General features: G+C 37.2%; 1 protein-coding gene across 2 annotated transcripts in view; it reads left to right on the forward strand.

Moving 5' to 3' along the window:
• The window catches only part of LOC143223357 (tyrosine-protein kinase transmembrane receptor Ror2-like), an 87,344-nt gene that overhangs the window by 58,298 nt on the left and 5,895 nt on the right, over positions 1-23,151 (forward strand). For both annotated transcript variants that reach the window (XR_013012873.1, XM_076451243.1), the window contains exons 4-8: positions 11,596-11,752; positions 11,913-12,246; positions 18,673-18,875; positions 20,195-20,283; positions 22,974-23,127. Coding sequence is in view for 1 of the 2 variants with exons in the window: in XM_076451243.1 (XP_076307358.1) it covers positions 11,596-11,752; positions 11,913-12,246; positions 18,673-18,875; positions 20,195-20,283; positions 22,974-23,127 (937 nt within the window). In the remaining variant the exon portion in view is untranslated. The remainder of the gene's footprint in view (positions 1-11,595; positions 11,753-11,912; positions 12,247-18,672; positions 18,876-20,194; positions 20,284-22,973; positions 23,128-23,151) is intronic.

Raw genomic sequence — 23,151 nt, forward strand, 5'->3', positions numbered from 1 at the left:
ACTCTTTTACCAACGAATAGTAGGATTGACTGTAACATTATAACGCCCCTACGGCTGAAAGGGCGAGCATGTTTGGTGTGACAGGGATTCGAACCCGCGACTCTCAGATTACGAGTCGAACGCCTTAACTTACCTGGCTATGCCGGCCCTCTTTACGAAATATTCAAATTGTAACACCAGCAATAACCCAGAATACATATTTTCAGCAAGTGGTAAGTGAACTAAAGTTTGTAAATCAATATAGTGTGACAATTATTAAAGAAAATGAAGGTTATATAACCCAGGAAAGCGTTACTCCATTAAATAATATGTTTGTCTACTCCTCCCCCCCACTAGCGTATAGCGGAATGTCTGCAGAAACACTAGAAACCGGGTTTTGATACCTTTAATGGGCAGAGCACAGGTAGCACACTGTGCAGACAAGCAAGAAACAAAATATTGATGTTAGGCCTGGCGTTCAACAAATTACGACTTAACTAAATAGCATTGGTCGTGTTTGAGAATTAATCTACGTACTCGAAATGAAAAAAAAAAAAAAACGTTTAGAAGGAGTGTAAGAAGTACCGAAAGGAAGTAATTATTGATAAATTGTTCTGTGGAATTCAGGAATTACTGAACCGAATATTTCCTGTTTAACCCATCTTTATTTGTTCAACAAATTCAGTTATCCTAAGTTTGAGTTATGTGTTCATCCTAAAATATATCACTTTAATTTAGCGTTAGGATGGAGAATCTCAATTATAAACGTCTGGAAAGTCGCACATACCTCAAATTCCTTGTGGATATCTTTTGAACAATAGCGTTAAGGTAAAAACAATAATAAGCCCTTCAACTTAGATGTTAAATGCTTTAATCAAAAAAAAAATGAAAAGAAATTAAAAACAAAGTCGAAACGAGAACTGAAAAAAAAATGAAATTCTCACTTTTCTTTTGCTTTCACGTTTCAGGCAAATTCGTGTGAATAACTAAAAAATAAGCTTATGACAAAGATTTCCGTGTAAAGAAACTGAATACTTTCACTGTGGTTTTATCATCTCGTAGGTTTAACACAGAAAGGTGATATTCAGTCTATGGATATACTAATCTTATAAACAAGTATATGGTTAGTACAGTGAAACTGGACACCAAAACGGTAATAGGAACGTTTGAAGTAGGTCAATGCAGAACTATTCATGTTGTTTCGGCTGTTATAGTTAACTAAAGAACAGTAAAAACAAAAACCTATTACTTCATGACTTTCTAAATATGAATTATATTTAATAGGGACTTTGTTTATTTTTAGAGTTTTGTTTTGTCTTTTATATCAGTAACACTTATTGTGTTTAATCCAAAGTTATTACAGCTCACCTTCACTTAATTAGGCCTCAGTAAACTCCTATAGGGGATACTAATATTTTTGCTAGATTGTGAATTTTGTAAAATAAAGATTAGAATATTTTGTTACTTGCATTTTCAGTCATGAGCTAATTATAAACAAGACTGCAAAATATATTGAAGATAAGCTAATATGTTGAAACGTTTTTGTTTTCTTTTCTGTTTCTGATCACAGTAAATTAAGCTTGACAAGCACCTTAATACACTTCCAATAATGTTTATGAAACTTGACCACACCCTACAAGTTGCTGTATATTTGCGTAAATATTTTATATAAAAATAATATAACACCTAGATATGATAACCTAAAAATTTATGGTGAATATTTTTAAAATTTAGTAAGAAAAAAAAACCCCATCACAACAAATCGTGTTACTATCCAAATAACTGTCCAGTTACTTTCAACCATTAAATTCTTCCATTTTCTCATCAAAATTAAGTTGATTTTTTTATTTTCACGTATAATAAAAATGGAATTTTGTGAACAAATTTTGAATTAAAATGTGTTACATCACAGCAAATCAATTGTACGTGTAATTTTAGTAAAGGTTTTTAACTGAATTTATTAACCAAATCGATTTCAACTTGTATTCCAGATGATCTGCTTTGTAATTTTAAAAGCACAGATTATGAGAAAGATAAGTGACCACTCGTTTTCTAGAAGCGGTTTCCAAAAATCCATAGTTCAAACGCTGAGACTTCATGCGCATGTCAAAGGACTCGTAGGATACAAGTATTGTCTCCCCTAAATTGTATCTACTGACAAATGGGAGAGCGGCAGTCCAGCGATATATGCCGCCTCAACGGCTTTATCTAACTCCTTGAACCAAATAATGGAATTGACTGTTACTTTTATAGCGCGTTTTTAGCTGAAAGTGCAAATCATATTCAGCGGTATTTCTCCAATATTGGAACTATTGATACGCAGCCCGACACTATTAACTAGCTCACTTTATAAGTTCGCTTAAAAGACATATTACAACTAACGCTGAACAACAACAACAAAAATTTGTTATAAGTATGATGAGAACATTTTAAGGCCTGACTTTTTGTCCAAAATGTTTGCTTATTGAATTATGGTATGTTTGTTTGTTTTTGGAATTTCGCACAAAGCTACTCGAGGGCTATCTGTGCTAGCCGTCCCCAATTTAGCAGTGTAAGACTAGAGGGAAGGCAGCTAGTCATCACCACCCACCGCCAACTCTTGGGCTACTCTTTTACCAACGAATAGTGGGATTGACCGTCACATTATACACCCCCACGGCTGGGAGGGCGAGCATGTTTAGCGCGACGCGGGCGCGAACCCGCGACCCTCGGATTACGAGTCGCATGCCTTACGCGCTTGGCCATGCCAGGCCAAAATTATGGTATGATAGTAATTTGAAAGTTCATCTTCTATGGAATAGTTTCTTGTATTTCCTATCTAATCTGACCCGGCATGGCCAGGTGGTTAAGACACTCGACTTATAATCCGAGGGTTGCTGGTTCAAATCCCAGTCACACCAAACATGCTCGCCCTTTCAGCCGTGGGGGCGTTATAATGTGACGTTCACTCCCACTATTCGTTGATAAAAGAATAGCCCAAGAGTTGGCGGTTGGTGGTGATGACTAGCTGTCTTCCCTTTAGTCTCACACTGCTAAATTAGGGAGGGCTATCTGCGCAAAATTCGAAGCAAATCAAAACAAACGAATCTGAGCTAACAGTATTGAACAACAACAAATTGTATGCACAGCACTTAGTGCAAGTTCTAAAAATGGCAGAGTCTATAACCTCATCAACTGTGTCAACGATAGCGATGCTTGTATTTTTTGATGCATCAAATCTTTAATAACTATATTAACTTTTATTACTTAAGTAATTAGGTAGATATTCTCAGAACACTCTCATTCGATGATGTTGTGATGCACCTGCTAAAAAACGCTGCACAGTTGACCAAAGCTTGCAGTTTATGAGTGTTTTTCTAAAGGTCAATGTCTACTAAGATATATTTAGTCTTCTAGAGACTGATGAAGCCAAAAGTCACAACAAGTGCCTATTTTTGAGAGTTGAATGATTACATCGTCACTTATCCGCTATGTATCTCTGGTTTAAGCAATGTATGTTTATATTGATAAAAAAAATCGAGAAGGCATTTTATTATTGTCATTTAACATAGTTTTAGCTTACGAGCTTTGCCATTAATGTTTTTTAATTTTGTTTGTCATTAAGCGTATACTCAGATAAGCATACTTGGTGAGTGGAAAAAAAAACGTGCCTCAAAAAGTAATACCTTAAAACTACGAGGTGCTCTTTTAGGGTAAATATATATGAAATTTATTGTCCCCTAACCATCTAGTAACATACTGAGGTAACTGTAGTTTAATAGAAAAAATACCAACTTATCTGTACAGCAGAAGCCATTTTGGATGTCTGCAGTTTGGATTGACACGTCACGACACGACTGGTATTATTGACATTGAAGTATTATACTTCACGTTAGGTTTTGCACCAAAACACAAATAAAACAAGAGTATAGAATATGCCGATTTGGCGCCAAACTATTTCATCACTAAGTCAGATGGTACTCATCTTGATGACCAGAATTCAATGGCATTTCTCCAAGCTATGTCGGAAGAAACCGTCAGATGTATGAACTAGTGCTCCCACAAAGAGTTGTTTTTGTATCGCTGTTGTTAAAGGTTCACTGACGTTTCAACCACGTGCCCGATAAGAGTAAAAGTAACATGATTGGCCTGTCGTGTAGAATATTCAGTAAAATAACAAGTTTAATCAAGTTTATATGGAAGCAGGAACAATTGTGTAAAGTAATGTGGTTCATCACGTGCGTACTTACATGCATACGAAGTTATTTTATAAAAAGACTAGCCGATTACCCATGGCGCCAGTGCTCACGTGGGGTGCCAGCAATTACTAGGAATGACAGTGCATGGTGGCTATGAGTGATTTACAGCCTTGTATAGTAAACACTGTTGAATTTTCTTTTTCTTGTCCAAGGATAAAAACATGCCAGAGACAAAATATATTTACTTAGCTCGTAACCTGAGGGTTGTGGGTTCGAATCCCCGTCCCACCAAACATGCTCGCCCTTTCAGCCGTGGTGCGTTATAATGTGACTGTAAATCCCACTATTCTATGGTAAAAGAGTGGGCCAAGAGTGGGCGGTGGGTGGTGGTGACTGGCTGACTTTCCTCTAGTCTTACACTGCAAAAGGACGGCTAGCGCAGATAGCCATGGTGTAGCTTTGCTCGAAATTCAAACCAAACAGTCATTTACTTAGCTATTGGTGAGCAAAGTGCTAATTAATGGTAATGATGCTATTCATTGCTTTGTTACTCTGTAATTTGTGAAAACAATCAGATCCACGTGTGACGTATTTATGACGTCATATCTGCACTCTACGTGTTTGTAAACAAAGCAACGCTTCGAGAACATTTTTCTCAATTTCTGGCCACAAATGACAGTTTTCGCTTAAATGCTCGGTAGATACTTGGAAAACTGATAATACAGAAACGTTTCTGACACTATTCATCAATTTATAACTGTAAACATCGAATCTGCGTGTGACTTTTTACCTTCGTTTTACTCCACTACGCGCAGCAAATTCAGCTGCCTATATTTTTTTCTGCACGTTCGAATGGAGAAAAATAAAGTTCTTCGTGATTGGAAACGGAAGCAAAACAGGAAAATCGTTAACCCAATTCCAAATCTATATGCACACAGGATAAAAAATTTTCGAAGTTGGGGTTTGCCCCGACATCACTTTATAAAAAGGTTTTTCCAGTATCATACATATGTGAGCAATAGTTTAATTATCGTGTGATGTGTCTTAATGACCGTTATTATATCTCGTTTCTTTGTGCATTTTGCGCAAAGCTACTCGAGAACTATATGCAATAGCTGGCCTTAATTTTGAAATCATAGATTATAGGAAAGGCAGTTATTCAACACAAGTCTGTTAATTCACGGGCTACTTTTTACAAATGTTTTGATTGACAGTCCTATTACAACGCCCCGTGGCGGAAAGAACGAGCATGTTTAGTGATGGGATTCGAACCCTGAGTCCCACAGAAGTCGAATGGTATATTATTAAAAATGGGATGTTATCGTTTTCTCAGCAGATTTTTTTCATACAGTGACCAAACTCCTAAGTTCAGCTACCAATCATCGTATGGTTTACAATTTTTTCTAACAAATTTGGTTGCGAAGAAGGCCCGGCATGACCAGGCGGATAAGGCACTCAACTCGTAATATGAGGGTCGCAGGTTTGAATCCCCGTCCCAGCAAACACGCTTGCCCTTTCAGCCGCGGGGGCAATTTAAGGTAACCGTCAATCTCACTATTCGTTGGTAAGAGTATCCCAAGAGTTGGCGGTGGGTGGTGATGACTAGCTGCCTTCCCTCTAGTCTTACACTGATAAATTAGGGACGGCTAGCGCAGATAGCCCTCGAGTAGCTTTGCGCGAAATTCAAAACAGACAAAGAAAAGTAAATTATCTTGAACGTTTAAGCTTTATGTTGTTAAGGTTTTATCCTAATTATTCTTATGAAGCTTAGATACTATCATGTATAAATTTTTCTTCATGGCACATTTTAGTGCAGTAGCTTTAAAAAACACACACACTGAAATTTTGATGATATCAGTTTAGTTAAATGTTTTTTCTTGTTTTGTTTATTCAATTTGTGTTTTAGTGCAGAAAAGATATATTCATCATTCACAATCCCTTGATCAGTAAACTAAACCGACACTAGAACGAGAGTATTGTGCAACTATTCCTGTTCGAAAAAATATTTTTAAAAGGTGTGATAATTGACTTTCGTATGTAACCGAAACTTCCCCTTGTTTTCTTTCTGGATTTGTTTCACAATTATATATATATATATATATATTATTTATATATGTGAAAAACAGCATATATTCTACTGCACTCTTTACAACTGAAGCAGTTGGAAAAAACAAACAAATCGATAAAGTAACGTCCTACTAAATATATTATAATCTAATATACTCGTCCAACATGCCATTTTATCAAATTAATTCTTGAAGGGAGTTTTTTTGGTTTTTTTTAAACTTCCCAGTCAAACTTGTTAGGTGATAAAGTCCACAGCACAAAAAGCTCTTAAACGTTTCTACCAGTGTGTTTTACTTCGGTATAGAAGAAATCTTCACTTCCATACTTTTAAATTAAACATGGCGACTTTTGCTTACATTGCCTGGACTGCGGAACTCTTTGACGACATTAGAAACAAGACAACTTTCCACCTGATTAACTGGGCCGGAATACTGTTTGAAACTGGTGGAAACATGGTTACTTTTCTCTCTTTTTTCTTTTTGGTTGTTTTTGAATTTCGCGCAAAGTTACACGAGGGCTATTCGCGCTAGCCATCCCTAATTTAGTAGTGTAAGACTAGAGGGAAGGCAGCTAGTCATCACCACCCACCGCCAACTCTTAGGCTACTCTTTTACCAACGAATAGTGGGATTGATGGTAACATTATAACGCCCCCACGGCTGAAAGGGCGAGCATGTTTGGTGCAATGGGGATTCGAACCCGCGACCCTCAGATTACAAGTCGATCGCCCTAAACACCTATGCTAGGCCTTATGCCGGTTGGACTGCAGAAGGTTTTGGTATAATGATAACTTTTTCACGATATCAGATGGAGTAACAAAGTATTGAAATTGGTTGATATATGACGAAGTTTATTTTTTATCTGCACGTAGAAGAGAGTTGATACAATTGTACTTTTCAAGAGATAGAATAGCATAACGATAATATAAAAATATAATTCTTTTTATTTTGTTTTCTGACATGCAAGACAAATTCATAACAAATTACAGTGGAATGTTACTTTCAATAATTTATGTATATTTATTATATAGGTTCTATTTTACGCAGAAATGCTAGAATTACAAAGAAAAGAACATAACAGAAGATTTGTTTGACGTAGATTTTCCATACATGATCCGGGAATAAATTAGTGGTTAACGTTTTCGGACTATGAATCTGGGGGTTCATGGTTCTCGACCCGTTTCACCAACAAATGTGAGGTGCGTCATAAGAATTATTGTTAATTTCTATTACTTGGTTAGGCAAGAGCAGTCTAACAGTTGACGGTTAGTACTATTAACTAGTTGTCTTCACTATAGTCAGTCAGTTCAGATAGTCATTTATGTTTGTTTTGTTTGTGTTTTAATTTCGCGCAAAACTACTAAAGGGCTATCTGCACAAGTCGTCCCTAATTTAGCAGTGTAAGACTAGAAGGAAGGCAGCTAGTCATTACCATCCATCGCCGACTCTTGGGTTACCCTTTTACCAATGAATAGTGGGACTTACCGTCACATTATAACGTCTCCACAGCTGAAAGGGCGAGCATGTTTGGTGTGACGGGGATTCGAACCCACGACCCTCGGATTACGAATCGAACACCTTAACCCATCTGGCCATGCCGGGCCGAAGTCATTTATGTAGCTTTACGTGGAAATTCTGAAACGGACACAAGAAACACGTTTCATACGTATTGGAATAATGTGTTTTAAAACGCAAGAAGTTTTTAATCTTAGTGAATTGAGTAGGCTAACAAGTTGTATACGTATAGTGTGATTACACTTCACATCACACCGTATATACATCCTTGTGATATCCTTTGTTGAACAAGTTGTATACGTATAGTGTGATTACACTTCACATCACACCGTATATACATCCTTGTGATATCCTTTGTTGAACAAGTTGTATACGTATAGTGTAATTACACTTCACATCACACCGTATATACATCCTTATGATATCCTTTGTTGAACAAGTTGTATACGTATAGTGTGATTACACTTCACATCACACCGTATATACATCCTTATGATATCCTTTGTTGAACAAGTTGTATACGTATAGTGTGATTACACTTCACATAACACCGTATATACATCCTTGTGATATCCTTTGTTGAACAAGTTGTATACGTATAGTGTGATTACACTTCACATCACACCGTATATACATCCTTATGATATCCTTTGTTGAACAAGTTGTATACGTATAGTGTGATTACACTTCACATCACACCGTATATACATCCTTATGATATCCTTTGTTGAACAAGTTGTATACGTATAGTGTGATTACACTTCACATAACACCGTATATACATCCTTATGATATCCTTTGTTGAACAAGTTGTATACGTATAGTGTGATTACACTTCACATCACACCGTATATACATCCTTGTGATATCCTTTGTTGAACAAGTTGTATACGTATAGTGTGATTACACTTCACATCACACCGTATATACATCCTTGTGATATCCTTTGTTTATATGTTCATAACTTAAGGGAAGCAGGGAAGGAGAACCAGAAAATGTTAAAACAAACATTTGTTTTCATGATTTTGATTCCTTTACATTATTACTGTATCGACGAACGTGTATTTTTTTCGCGTCGCCCAACCCTCGTTCATCATCAAAACAGCGACGTAGATACAGTATGTATAGCTGTATTTTTACGATGAAAACTCTGGGGTGATCGTGTCATTGATTCAGTGGGATGATTAATTTCTGATAAGCAAAGTATACAGACGGGAGTTTTAGTAGAGCTACTACATCAAGTTCCATGTAGAAACGCTGCTGGGTTACAGATGAGGTGTCAGTGGGCCATCTGGGCTATGCCAAGTCAGGAACTTCTATATTCAGAAGTTTGGACATTATTCAAGAAAAAACGGGCGTTAAATCATCTCGAAATGTTGAAAGACGTATCGCTTAGCTCTCGTAAGGCAGTTAGTTACCATTGTTCGATAGATAATGATTGTCTTCCAGTATTCATACAAAACAAGTAATCTTTTTACTTAAGCCATTTCTCCAAATTTGAAGCTTTATCTTTTCGTCGTTAATTATATATAATTTTTCAGAACTGACCGTTATATTAATTTAAGCTGCTTAATAAACTCAGCTGAGGATTTAAGAATGAACGTTATCAGTTTATCATCGCTCCTATAGGACTTATTGAAATATTTCCTGCATCTAGTACCATCATTTGTTACTTTAAACAAGCTGATTGGAACGTTAAGGTATGTTGTCGATAACACAATTTCAATGTGTGTACAACATCAGAGTCCTTACCAGCATAACCTAGGCCCGACATGGCCAAGCGTGTTAAGGCGTGTGACTCGTAATCTGAGGGTCGCGGGTTCGCATCACCGTCGCGCCAAACATGCTCGCCATTTCAGCCGTGGGGGCGTTATATGTTACGGTCAATCCCACTATTCGTTGGTAAAAGAGTAGCCCAAGAGTTGGCGGTGGGTTGTGATGACTAGCTGCTTTCCCTCTAGTCTTACACTACTAAATTAGGGACGGCTAGCACAGATAGCCTTCGAGTAGCTTTGTGCGAAATTCAAAAAACAAACAAACCAGCTATGAAATAACTGAGTATTTACTATTTTCTAATTGTACTTACTAACATTGTTTTATTAGTTCATTTATGAACGTGGTAGAAATTTGTTTTTGGGTCCTATTTTTTAACTGTCGAAGTGAAAAATCCACATTGCTTGGTACATTTAAAAGAAACTTTCAAAACATGATAGAAAGATGTAAAAAGAATTAGATTTACGTCAACAGAAAATTCTGTAAGGAGTTCCATACAATTCGTATACTAATTTTCAGCCATCTTTTTAGTTAACGTTTAATCGGGAATAGCACAGATAGCCCTCGAGTAGCTTTTGCGAAATTCAAACAATTAATCGGGAATAAAAGTTATAACTAAAAAGATGGCTGAATTTTTTTTTACATCTTTTAGAATGAAATGTAGAGTACTACAAGTTGTTTGTAATAAAACTATACAGTGGGATGTCTGTGTTGTCCATATCCTGGGTATCGAAGCTTCATTTTTAGCGTTATAAGCTCTCAGTCTTACCGCTGAGCCACAATGGGGTACCTCAGGTTGTACGAACAACTCAAAGTTATTAGGTACAGTGGTAAAACGTCTGGCTTTCACTGATAGATTCAACCGTTCTCTTTATTTTCATTTTACGTTGCATGGCCAGGTGGTTAGGGCACTCGACTCTTAATCTTAGGATCACGAGTTTGAATCCCCGTCACTCCAAACGTACTCGCTCTTTCAGCAGTTGGGACGTTATAATATGACGGTCAATTCCACTGGTAGTTGGTAAAGGAGTAGCCAAATAATTGGAGGTGAGTGGTGATGACAAGCTGTGTTGTTTTGCTAAATTAGGGACGGCTGGACCACTTAACCCGCGTGTAGCTTTGTGCGAAATTCAATAACAAGCAAACAAACATAATTTGGCCTTTGGCGAGTCAGCAGTAAGTTTACATGTTTCTAACGCTATAATCCAGCGATTTTGTTCAACGTGGGCTTATATAATTGTACAAAATTATTAAGGTTGCGGCAATATGAGCCATTTTTAAACGATTGCCTCTGAATGTAATTGAGTTACTCGCATATTTATTTAAGTTTCGTGTATATAAAAGTATCGGAATACTCAGTTTGTCCCATACTTATCACATCCACGTGTTAAACTAATAGTTTCTCTGCACACTTTGAATACATATGCGGGAAGAAAAACTAGATATTAGCTCTTCACGACATTTTTCAAAGGAGATCGAAACCAAACTGCTGTCAATCGGAACCCGTTATTCGCTGCCCAACAACCGTTATGCAATAAAAAAATTATCCATATATATATATACACTGCTCGATAGATTTAACATCAGTGAAAAACACTAAATCTTTTAACCTATGTTTTCGGAAGCCACAGGTGGCCTTTTCTAAGTTGTTGTTTTTTCACTAGTATTTCCAAATCTTACTAGACTGTGTATAACCATCTCAATTCATGTAAATCTCACATTGTGTCTGTAATAGGGTGTAGTCAATCTGTTTAAGAAGTACAAATAACAACACAACTTTTATATTGTCTAATAAATGATTTCTAACTTGAGAGATTAATAACTATTATTTCAGCGCGTTTTTTTTTTACTATCATTAAGCTTTACGTTTTAAAATGAATTGTTAGAATTCGCCCAAACTATATTTGTTTCTTAAAACATTATAATTTATGAATTTCCCGTAATTCTATGTGGTCAGATACTTAGTTTAGGGTTCCATAATATTGGCTCATTAAACACAAACAATACACGCTTATATTGTAACTAGCTAGTTCAGTAGATAATGTCTTATTCTCTGGTGTTTTTGTTCTTTTCCGTGATTCATAGCTGCCTACAGAAAAGCCTGAATTTTTCCATTCCATTTTGTCCTTTACTGCTACGGAGTCGGCTTCATTCACATGTCAGGCAGTTAATAAATTACGAAGTACCAACCAGACGCAAACAGACAGCAAAGAGTTTACTGTACACGTGCTCCCCAAACCAGGTAATTAACTGAGTAAACTTCATGATAATATTAGAAGAACTGATGATATGAAATTAATGTCTTATCGAGAACTTTATTGAAGTCGAGAAAAACGATTTTACTATTGTGTTTCTGCATATCAAAAATCTCATTTTTCTTTGTATCTGACATTTTATTACAGAACCAGAAGAAGAAATAGGAACCGAAGAACTCGAAATTGAAAAGGCAATAGAAAAGCATACATTTGATGTTAAGACCAGCGAACCACAGGGCTACTGTTCACCCTACGTTGGCAAGGTATGCAGAAAATACCTAAATAATTCAGGACTAGTCTATTACAACTTTAGTGACACCACACCAGGAATTAATGAAGAGATCACACGGGACTTGTGGGAGGAGCTTATATCTTCACTGATGGAACCTTGCCGTACTGCTGCAGAACAACTCTTGTGCGCTTATGCTTTTCCTCAGTGTCAGTTGGTTGAAGGATTCCAAACTGGAAAAGAGCTCTGTAGGTGAGTAACAGAGGATTTTTTGTTCCAACTTTTGGTTTGGTTTGAGTTTCACGCAAAGCTACACGAGGGCTATCTGCGCTAGCCGTCCCTAACTTGCAAGTGTAAGACTAGAGGGAAGGCAGCTAGTCATCACCACCCACCGCCAGCTCTTGGGCTACTCTTTTACCAAATAATAGTGGGATTGACCGTCACATTCTAACGCCCCCACGGCTGAAAGGGTGAGCATGTTTGGTGCGACGGGGATTCGAACCCGTGACCCTGAGATTACGAGTCGAGCGTCCTGACCACTTGGCTATGCCGGGCCATGACTTTACAGAGAGTTAAGGTTCAAGGCCAACAGGGAACTCCATGCTGCAGGATTTCGTGAATGACTTTTAGAGTCTTGAATGGAACATATTGTCTTTCGTGGTGTCTAAAGCATTAAAATTAGGATAAATAATAGAGAAAGAAGACACACTTTTGAAGAACGAATTCCATAATTCATAATTTGTTTCGAATTGTCGAGCCTGTATTTGACGGAAACCCACGTAGTATTATTCTAACCACGAAGAGTTGTAAAGTAATATGTTATAGGCCTTTCTTAGCTAGTTTTGATTTGATTCAGAGATAGTATACAAGCAGCTATGAACTTCTTGTTGTAATGAGGAATTCTGAATAATACTTCTTATCTTCTAGAAAGTGTATTTTATGGGATAGGAACTTATTTCTCAAGAGCAGATACAGGCTGGGTGTAAAAATTCTCTACTTTTTTCCAGAGCGAAAAACAAAAGTATAAAAAGTACTTTATTATTCAATTTCAGCAGCTCTGAAATATAAATACCTATATTCCAGTTTTGAAACTTCAAATAGTTTATCACTAATATAATGATATTATTTTTTAAAACTAATGATTATTGTGTTCATTGATATATTATTAGGGAACTAAAGGGACACTCAGCAGAGCGCATACCTCCTCCACGGAGCGGTTATCATATTCGGTTGGTTGTTTTTGAATTTCGCGGGAAGCTACACGAGGACTATCTGCGCTAGCCGTCCATAAATTAGTAGTGTAAGACTAGAGAAAAGGCAGCTAGTCGTCACCACTCACCACCAACTTATAGGTTACTCTTTTACCAACGAATAGCTGAATTGACCGTCACATTATAATGCTCCCACGGCTGAAAGGGCGAGCACGTTTGGTGTGACGGAGATTCGAATCCGCGACCCCCAGGTTACGAATCTAGTGCTCTAACCACCTGGCCATGCCGGGCAGATGATTCGCAGGTCAAAAGTAGTTTGACAAATCGGTTCCAATTTTAACAGATTAGGATTTTTTTTTTCGTGACTTTGATGCGACCTGGACTCTCCAAAAACTAATCTTTTAAGTTGGACTTTAGTCCAAATGTATATCAACTTTCGTCCATAATCCATTCAGCCGTGTTCGAGAAATCTTGCTGACAAATACACAGACACACACAAGTGTGAAAACATTACAACTAGATCTTCGTATCAGTAAGCTTGTATTCCAGTCTCAGACTTGAGCGTCCACATTCCAAAATCCTCTATCACCCCCTGCCTCTTTCAGCATGTTAACTCACCATGTGATACTACAATGCGTCCACTAGTAATCAGAAGCAAAATAATTTCCAGAATCTGCCTTGACCACTCAAAAAAAACCAAAACAAAGTGATCTGAATTTCACTCTGAACATTATGGAACACTATCTCAGAGGCGGACCCTGATATTTCAGTGCACTTGAAGATGATTTTCAAGAAAAGTGGCGATATATGTCACCGAATATCTACTTGTTGATTATTACATATGTCTGTGACAAAGCCTATACGGCCCGGCATGGCCAGGTGGTTAAGGCACTCGACTCGTCATCTTAGGGTCGCGGGTTCGAATCCCAGTCGCACAAGACATGCTCGTCCTTTCAGCCGTGGAGGCGTTATAATGTGGCGATCAATCCCACTATTTGTTGGTAAAAAGAGTAGCCCAAGAGTTGGCGGTGGGTGGTGATGACTATCCGCCTTTTCTCTAGTCTTACACTGCTAAATTAAGGACGGCTAGCGCAGATAGTCCCCGTGTAGCTTTGCGCGAATTTCAAAAACAAAACAAACAAAGCCTATACTGTGGTTATCGCCAAAAAGGAGTTACTTTTTATCAATATGGAGTCTTGGCGGTGAAACTTGACATCTGCTTCTCAAAGTACATCTGTAGTACTTTAAGTGTGTGTTTTCTTATAGCGAAGCCACATAGGGCTATCTGCTATGTATACCGATGGAAATCGAATCCCTGAGTTTAGCATTGTAAATCCGAAGACTTACCACTTACTGTTAGTGCTTTTAGTAATGTAGTTTATGTCTGTGTAAGTATTACGGTTTACACAACCATTGTATTATGATTATTGTATAACTGATACTACTTAAGTATTTTATTCATAGTTATGAACTGTTTACTATATAACACACATTTCATTAGTTATTATATATTGAGCATTACGTATTAAACATTCCATTGTTTACTGCATACTGAGGATATATCTTGTAACAGATTTACTGTTATACATTTATTTTAACATCTACGTTTCTTTCAGTTTCACGCATCTAACTTATAATGTTAAACGTGCATTGCGCAAATCCCACCTGTCCTCTAAATGTGTAGAAGATTTTCGAGAGTAAGAATCAACAATACATGTTTTACAAAAGCATTAGCCGTATCTTCGAATATTGTTGGGCCAAATCAACTTTCGAGAATATCCCCTAATGGTTATAAATCGACGCGCAAAGGGACAGTTTTAAAATATTGTTTGGTCGCAAAGTCAGTGTACTATAAATAAGCCTTGGAAGCTATGATTGTAACAAACGCTTATTAATCGGAAAATTATAGATATATGATCAGGAACGTTATTTCAAACATTACGAACCGTTTAAATTCAGATAATTAACTTCGGATCTTAATATTTACACGAGAACATTAGATACTGTCGTCGATGAAGAACTTGGGTGCTTCAAGCCTTGAACAGAAATGTACATGTGTATCAACATAGAATTAGTTCTCTCTCCGTGATAAAATATTCAGTTTCAGACCAGATATAAGACTCAGTATTGTTTGTAAAACTTGTATGTAAACCATCATGTGTATCAATTGTTATTATAAATCGTATACTTGTTTGTGTATTAAAATATATTTGTGTCAAGAAAGAAAATTGTGTGTATCAATCTTGTTAGCAAATATTATTTTAATACATATAGACTTTTAATTAACTTTTAAATTCAGATTCAAATTTCCGGTTATTTGAAATCGTGATACATAACATAATAAATCGGAGGTTCGTCCGAGATAAATTGTAATATGTAACAATTTGCATACGTTTCATAATATAGTTTAGTTCTGTTATCTGATGGTGAACAAAGTGTGTGTTGTGTAGTGCTTAATACGTAAACAGTACGTAACAACCAATGAGGTGTTTAATATTTATGCAGTATTTGACAACCAATGAAGTGAGTGTTATGTATTGTTTGTTTTTGGTCCAGCGCAAAACTACACAATGGACTATCTGCGTTCTGCCCATCGTGGGGATATAATTCTAATCCGGAAATTCAACATTCTAAGCTTTTGAGCTAACCACTAAGCCAGGGGTTCCCAACCTTTTGGCACTCGCGACCCCTTACCTAAAAGTTTGAAACCCATGTGACCCCCTACTTAGGGCTTACTATCAGCAGCTTAATTTTTCTTTTATTTTCTGTGAAGGAGAGGGAAAGAAACATCTAAAAAGAATATTTAAAAATTCTGTAATTATTTATTAGCAAATTAAATCACATTGGTCCAACCTGAATTCACAAAAAGAACATATATTTCTTAAAATAACATTAACATAGGTTTGAACAGCTACCAACCCAGCTAGTGAGATGCCTGATGTTGCATTTCAGCAGCAAGCTTTGAAATTCGTGGCAGAGCGTTTGTTAGAGCCAGTCTCATGTCATCTCCAACATCCAATCTGTTCCTATTCTTTGTTTTTATATTGACAAGAATGGAAAATCCTGCCTCACACAAGTAGGTAGAAGCAAATGGAACAAGGACACGTAAAGCTATCATGCTGACTTTGGAGTATGACTGATACATAGCGCACCAGAACTGAGTCACGGATTTCACCTTGAAGAGATCACGAGCTGAAGAGTCGTTCCTTAGATCCAGAAATTCATCTTGGATATCATCTGGGATGCTGGATACATCAAGTTCAGTACAAAATGGGTTCCTTACCAGGGCCTCCTGTTCCTGTGATAGCTCAGGGAAGTAACGCTCGACTTCCTTTTCTAGAGACTGAAGTTTTTTTTCATCTTTGAGGAACTGATCCAGTTGGATCTGAGACGCATCCGTCACTCCACAAAGTTTTTCAAACATAGCGATGTTTCCAAGATTGGTTTCCGACGCCAGTTCTGCAGTTTAGAAACAAAGACCCGAAGACTATCTTGAAAAAGGAGAACATGTGTTTCCCTTCCTTGAAGCTTCAAATTGAGCTAGTTCAGCTGGTCAAAAATGTCGGCTAGGTACGCAACCCTTCTATTCCATGCTTCATCTTTGAAGTGAGCTACAAGATCTTTCCTTTCTTGAGTCTCCAAGAATAGCTTTATTTCATCTTTCATTTCAAAGACACGATTAATAACGTTTCCTTTCGACAACCAACGTACTGCTGTGTAGAAGAGAAGGACTTCGTGGTCAGCATTCATGTCTTTGCATAGTTCTTTGAATAGGCGAGTGTTGAGTGCCTGAGTCTTCACATAATTTACAATTTTGATTACAGATTCAAGCACTTCCTGCAGAGAGGCAGGGAGAGTCTTACTGGCGAGAGCATATCGATGAATCATACAGTGGATACCCTTTGCTTGAGGTGCTAGCTTCTTCACTCTCAACTGGAATCCTGATTTCGATCCCAGCATAGCCGGTGCCTCATCCGTACAAACCCCCACACACGTTTTCCCATTGAAGATCTTCGTCTTGAAAAAAAGTTGAAACTTTTTCCATGACATCATCAGCTTTTGTTGTGGTTTCAAGTGCACTGCAGAATAAGAATTCGTCTTTGATGTCACCTGAATTAATGTATCTCACGAAGACAAGCAACTGAGAACATGAACTTACATGTTGCCTCGTCGAGCTGAAAGGAGATCAAAGGGGAACCCTTGATTTCAGTCAAAACCTGTTCCTTCACATCCATAGACATTTTAGAAATGCGCCTCTGTATAGTATTATTTGACAGGGATACTTGCTGCATCTTCTTTGCACTGGCTTCTCCAAGAATAAGATTTACTGCTTTCATCATGCAGGGTTTAAGAAGTGTTTCTCCAATCGTGTGAGGCTTTTTTTGTTTAGCAATTTCGAATACAATATCATATGAAGCTTCCACTACGACTGCACTCTGCTGCTGAAACGACCCACTTCTATCGATTCTTTGGCTTTTAAGACATTGTTCATGCCGTTTGAAGAAATCCAAACCCTTCTTTGCGTGTTCTGGATATTTCGTCTCGAGATGACGTTTGAGTTTTGATGGTTTCATTGACTCTGCACTCAGGACATCATGGCACAAAACACACTGTGGTTTCTCGATGCCGTCTTTGGCGAGCACAGTGGTGAAGCCAATGTTGAGGTAGCATTCTGAGTATCTGCGCCGTTTAGCCATGGACACAATTCACCTCTACTGCTTACTTATCTTCTTGTTAAAATAAAATAAAAATGTTGAATAATGAACGCTTTGGCAACTATAGATCTTACACTGACTACTTGTGGGGGGTGCAGGTAGAGTAATGATGGGGTAAGTATTGGGAGGGAAGGGAGCGTGGCCAGTCGCGCGATTCGTCATCCACCAATCAGCAACGGACATGTGACTCACGTGTCGACAGCGAGCACACACACACTTAATCACAGCTAAACAGACACACAAGCATACGTACATGTGCGTGCACTCACATACTCGCTACTCACTAGTACACACATACATACAGTTGCAGACACATTCACACAGGCACATTCACTCACAGGCACGCATACATACACCCATAATATCACCTAATGACATTAAACTAACGTAGCACACGTTTTGCTTTGCACCGAAACAAAAAAAAAAAAATGTAATTGATGAAATAAAATTAATGTTATCCCAAGCTACTTCTAACAAGGCTACGCGACTCCCCTGCCAAGGCTTCGCGACCCCCTGGGGTCGCGACCACCGGTTGGGAACCCCTGCACTAAGCCATCAGAAGGAGGGGGGGTTGTATTTTCGCAGAACTCTGCGTATCTGTTTGAATGACTTCCATAGTTGTATGTCTTATTATATATTCACAAGCTCTAGCTTAATTGTATGAATGAATGGCAGATTTTATCAGCTGTAATGTTTCAATAGGCGTATACGTGTATAGCAGTAACCTTCTCCCAACGTTTCTTCTTCTTCAGGGAAGATTGTATAGCAGTTCGGGAACTATTCTGTTATAACCAGTGGGCTCAGATTGAAGACAACAAAGAAAGAGGCATCTACTTCCAGTCTCGGGGTCACTTCAGGTTACCGCAATGTGAATCCCTCCCCAGCCAGGGGAACTCCCCCGTCCCTCTCTGTTCTTGGGCACGCCTAACGGAGATGAAAGGAGACGAGGTCACAAGTAAGAACCATTCAACATTTATATCTTGGAAATGGATTGACTGTTTATATCTATTATACGTAGATAGAGGCTATCGTTTTGCATTGTATGTAAAACACTTACACTCAACCTATTATTTTGAGGGCGTATTAGATATTCATTTTATAAAGTTAGTTATGAAGAATGAAAGAAAGATGCTTTTATAACATATAAACCGTCATTAATTTACGTGGGCTTAGTTTTTCCATACTTTGAGATAAACGTCATACGATATTTGTGGGTATGTTTGGGAATTCAAAGATCAAGAGTAGAACCCAGGTATAGGTTTGCGAATAAATACCCAGTCTTACTTAACGCCATTTTGTTTTCTTCACCAATGTACGGATATAGATAGCAACAATATTGCATAGAATTAGTTTATTATTTCTTCATACAAGGTTGATAATAAAAGAGTGTAATTTCCAAAAATTGGTGCATGATTGGAAAAGCCCCTAGTAGCACAGTGGCATGTCTGCGGACTCGCACTGCTAGAATCCGGGTTTCGATGCCCGTGGTGACTAGAGCACTGATACCCCTTTGTGTGGCTTTTTGCTTAAGTCAAAAACAAAACGAACTGATTGGAAAAAATCTAGAAAAAACTTCCTTAACAAAGGTTAAAGAAAGAAAATAAAAACATTTAATGAGTTCACTTATAAAACTGAATCAGTTATTTAAAAAACAAGTTAACTTAGAAGTGATGTTTTTCAATCTTATGTATGGACCGAACGATGTATCAAAAACGCCTTTTAAAAATGTACTTGCTGTTTGTTTTTGTTCAAGCGCAAAACTATATAATGGTCCATCTACTTTGTGCCCATCTCAGGGATCTAATTCTCATCGTGAATTTCAACGTTCTAAGCTCTCGAACTCACCATCAAGCCATCGGGGGGAGGACTGTATTTACAAAATACACTCACATCTATAAAGCATTTGCTAGTACCATCATTTATGATTTACAGATATTATGCAAATCGAAGCGATTATGTTTGTCGAGTAGAGAACTGCGTCATACGTGGCGAACTCATTTACCGCCTGCAGAAGCCCTCTGAATATTTTATGGAAATATTTTTACACCAGTAGATAATACGAGTACCAGTTCCAAACAGTATATAATGTACTCGTAATGTAATCATTACACGTCTGGAAACCGCTTAGATCGTAATACACGTATACGTACTGTACGGGTAATTAGAGAAGTGATTTAATTCTTAATTTTGTATGTTGATAACTATTACTTATTAAAAACAAAGTGAATAATGAAATTAATTTTCAGCATTAATTTTATGTTCTTTGTTTCACAGCGGAGTGTATTTTTGGAAGAGGGCGCTATTATCAAGGAACCGTTAACGTCACGAAATCAGGGATTCCTTGTCAGAGATGGGATTCGCAAGTGAGTAATAACTGTATCTATTACAACAATAGAGGTATATAGGACTCCTTTTTATATATTTGTGTAATACGTTCTATACGGTTTTATTATATCACTTAAGATAGGGTTCTAAAATTAGGGGGGGGGTATACTTCGAACGGTTGTAGCATGTACAGAGAACTGTTAATGTAGCCAATATATGTAGATTCAATGAGTGGGTGGGGGCCTGAATCAGGATGCGAAATGTTTTGGGGACGTCTTGTGTTGAGAAGGTTTGGGATCCCCTGCCCTATGAGAGGTATTTATATAGTAGTGTCCTGACTGTGTTACAACATGATGTCTTTTGTTGTTGTTATATTCGCTTGTTCTTCGACATTTTAATAAACATAATATGTCTGCTGATGATTTTACCCATAATGAATTGTATGGATGGGCTCTATGAACTCTCTTTAGCTTTTCTAAACACTTGACGCACCAAACCACATGTAAGTTTATTATATTGCTATAGGATACCTAATAGCACATACAAACTTTCAGTCAACATTTCAGTTAATCCCAGGGTATTACAACAATAGTGAACAATATAGAACAAATTGATAATTTAGGGGTTAAAAACTAACGTTTCTTAAAAAAATTGAAGAAAATGAAATATTATTATACCTCTTTACTGAAAAATAGTTGGATCAATAAAGAGGGCTGTGTTAAAGTAAGATAATCATCCTACTGTGATGTACTGTCACACTTATTACTAACTTTTATCAGGTAGTATTAACCCTCTTATAATTTGTGGACTGTAAATTTCCATTGGGTAAGTTTGTTTTTGATAAAATTTTAAAAAGTGTATATAAGTAATGTATCGACACTTTGGCTAAGAAAGTGCCCCCAGTGGTATGTTTCAGAACTAATACCGCTAGAAACCGGGTTTCGAAACTCGTGATGGGCAAAGTTTTGTACTTAATTACAAACAACAGCCAAGAAAGAATACTGAATAATTTTTAAACAATTAATAATTAATTGATAATAGGTGACAAATTATCTGATTGATATTTAGTTGAAAGAACAGCAATATATAACGTGAAGTGTTATTTCGTGTATCATATATTTGTGTTACTTTAATCTACAATGGACCAAAAGCACTTATAACACGCTTGTTTTAAGTGATGTTAGTAGACGAACCATTAGTGATAATTAGGCAGATTTAACATGTCGACTGGTGTTTACACGAGCTACCATTTACTTGAGATTTAATAGAAGTTTTGGGCACTTTCTCCACGATTCGAAAACCCCCAAAGGAACTGCACAGAATTAACTAGAATATCGTGTATTGAATGTGTGTAGAATGTTGTTGGTAACCTAGTGTTTCATAAAAGAACGTTGAAATGGTTGTTTTCTAGAGTATCTCGTTTCTTTTATCCGCGAAGTTGAATACTACACGAATCGAGAGGAAAATAAAGAGTTTTCCAATACCAGATAATTTCGTGAAAAACCCTCTTTGGCTCCAGCTTAATCTAATCCTTGAACAGACAGACAGACATCTGTAGCTTTTTGGTCGTGTAGAGGATGAATGGAAACTTAGCCGTTAAAGCCCTGTTCGAATAAAAAAAATTCCAATCAGAAGGTATAACAGAATTCGAATACTTTTGAGAGGATGGGCGTTCCTTATTGTCTAAGAGGTCGTTAATTATCTTGTGTGTGTGTGTGTGTGTGTGCTTATGCAGACTAAGACGCTTAGCTTAGAAATATTTTCTACCAGTTCGCATCACATTCACCTGGGAAATAAAATCACATTTTGCAGAGAGCAAGAATTTTCTTTTGCAGCTTTTGTGATTTATTTAATCAAAATTTCTTGTTACATGCATTTTAATTTGTAACAACTTCTGACCGCATAGTCACGGTATTTTCATTAGAGCTTGAAACGTATGCTAGAAGTAGTTACGTCAGCAAAAATCCGAGACACGTGCTAGGGAATATCTATTCTGAAGCTAGTATCTATATATATTCATATACATGATAGGGATTTTTTGTCAGTAAGTCATTGTGCAATGTATACAGAGCTTGACTTTTGTGACATCTGTTTATTTATAACATTGAAATATAAAAATTCATTATGTTCTGATGAAGGTGTGAAGAACATTTATGAAAGGTTTAAATGCATAAAACTCGAGTAGTAAATTGTAAAAGATAAGGTTAGACTACTGAAATGGGTTGAGGAATAAATAACTTTTAAACACATACATAAAAAAACTGGTGGACGATTCGATGACTACAGCTGTTACCTTAAACTTTAAGACAGCACTAAAAACTACTAAAAATACTTACTGTCGGGCTAAGGAACTGCAACTGGAAACTTAGATGAAGTAGAACATGATACTGTGAACAAGGCTGAAACAAGCACTTAAATACAGAACGAAAATAGAATGAATTCTCACACACCATTTTACAATAACACTTGAACAAAGACTAAAGGCAGCTCAGTACTTTCACCAGAAATTCCACAGAAAATAAACTTCCAGAAAATCAGGTAAAGGAAGCCCATGTCAACGATATAATTTCTCATCAACCAAACTCCAGAAATAATAAATTTATATAGTGTTAAGAAGTGTTATAGACGAGTAGGTTTAGAAGTTTTGCATATCACCCCCACTTCTGTGAGAATAGTAACCAATCTGGTACTAAATCAGAACACTAATTTTCACCCATGTTTCTTATAGGAACCTCATAAACATCATCGTCCTCCATTGGTTTTCCCAGAAGTTCTGAACTCAGAAAACTTTTGTCGGAATGCAGGTGGTGAAGAACCAAGACCTTGGTGCTATACAATGGATCCGATGGTTCGTTGGCAGCACTGCGACATTCCTAAGTGTGGTATGTAACTGTAGAACCTGTGCG

The sequence above is a fragment of the Tachypleus tridentatus genome, chromosome 8, assembly GCF_004210375.1.
Source record: "Tachypleus tridentatus isolate NWPU-2018 chromosome 8, ASM421037v1, whole genome shotgun sequence".
NCBI lineage: Eukaryota > Metazoa > Arthropoda > Merostomata > Xiphosura > Limulidae > Tachypleus > Tachypleus tridentatus.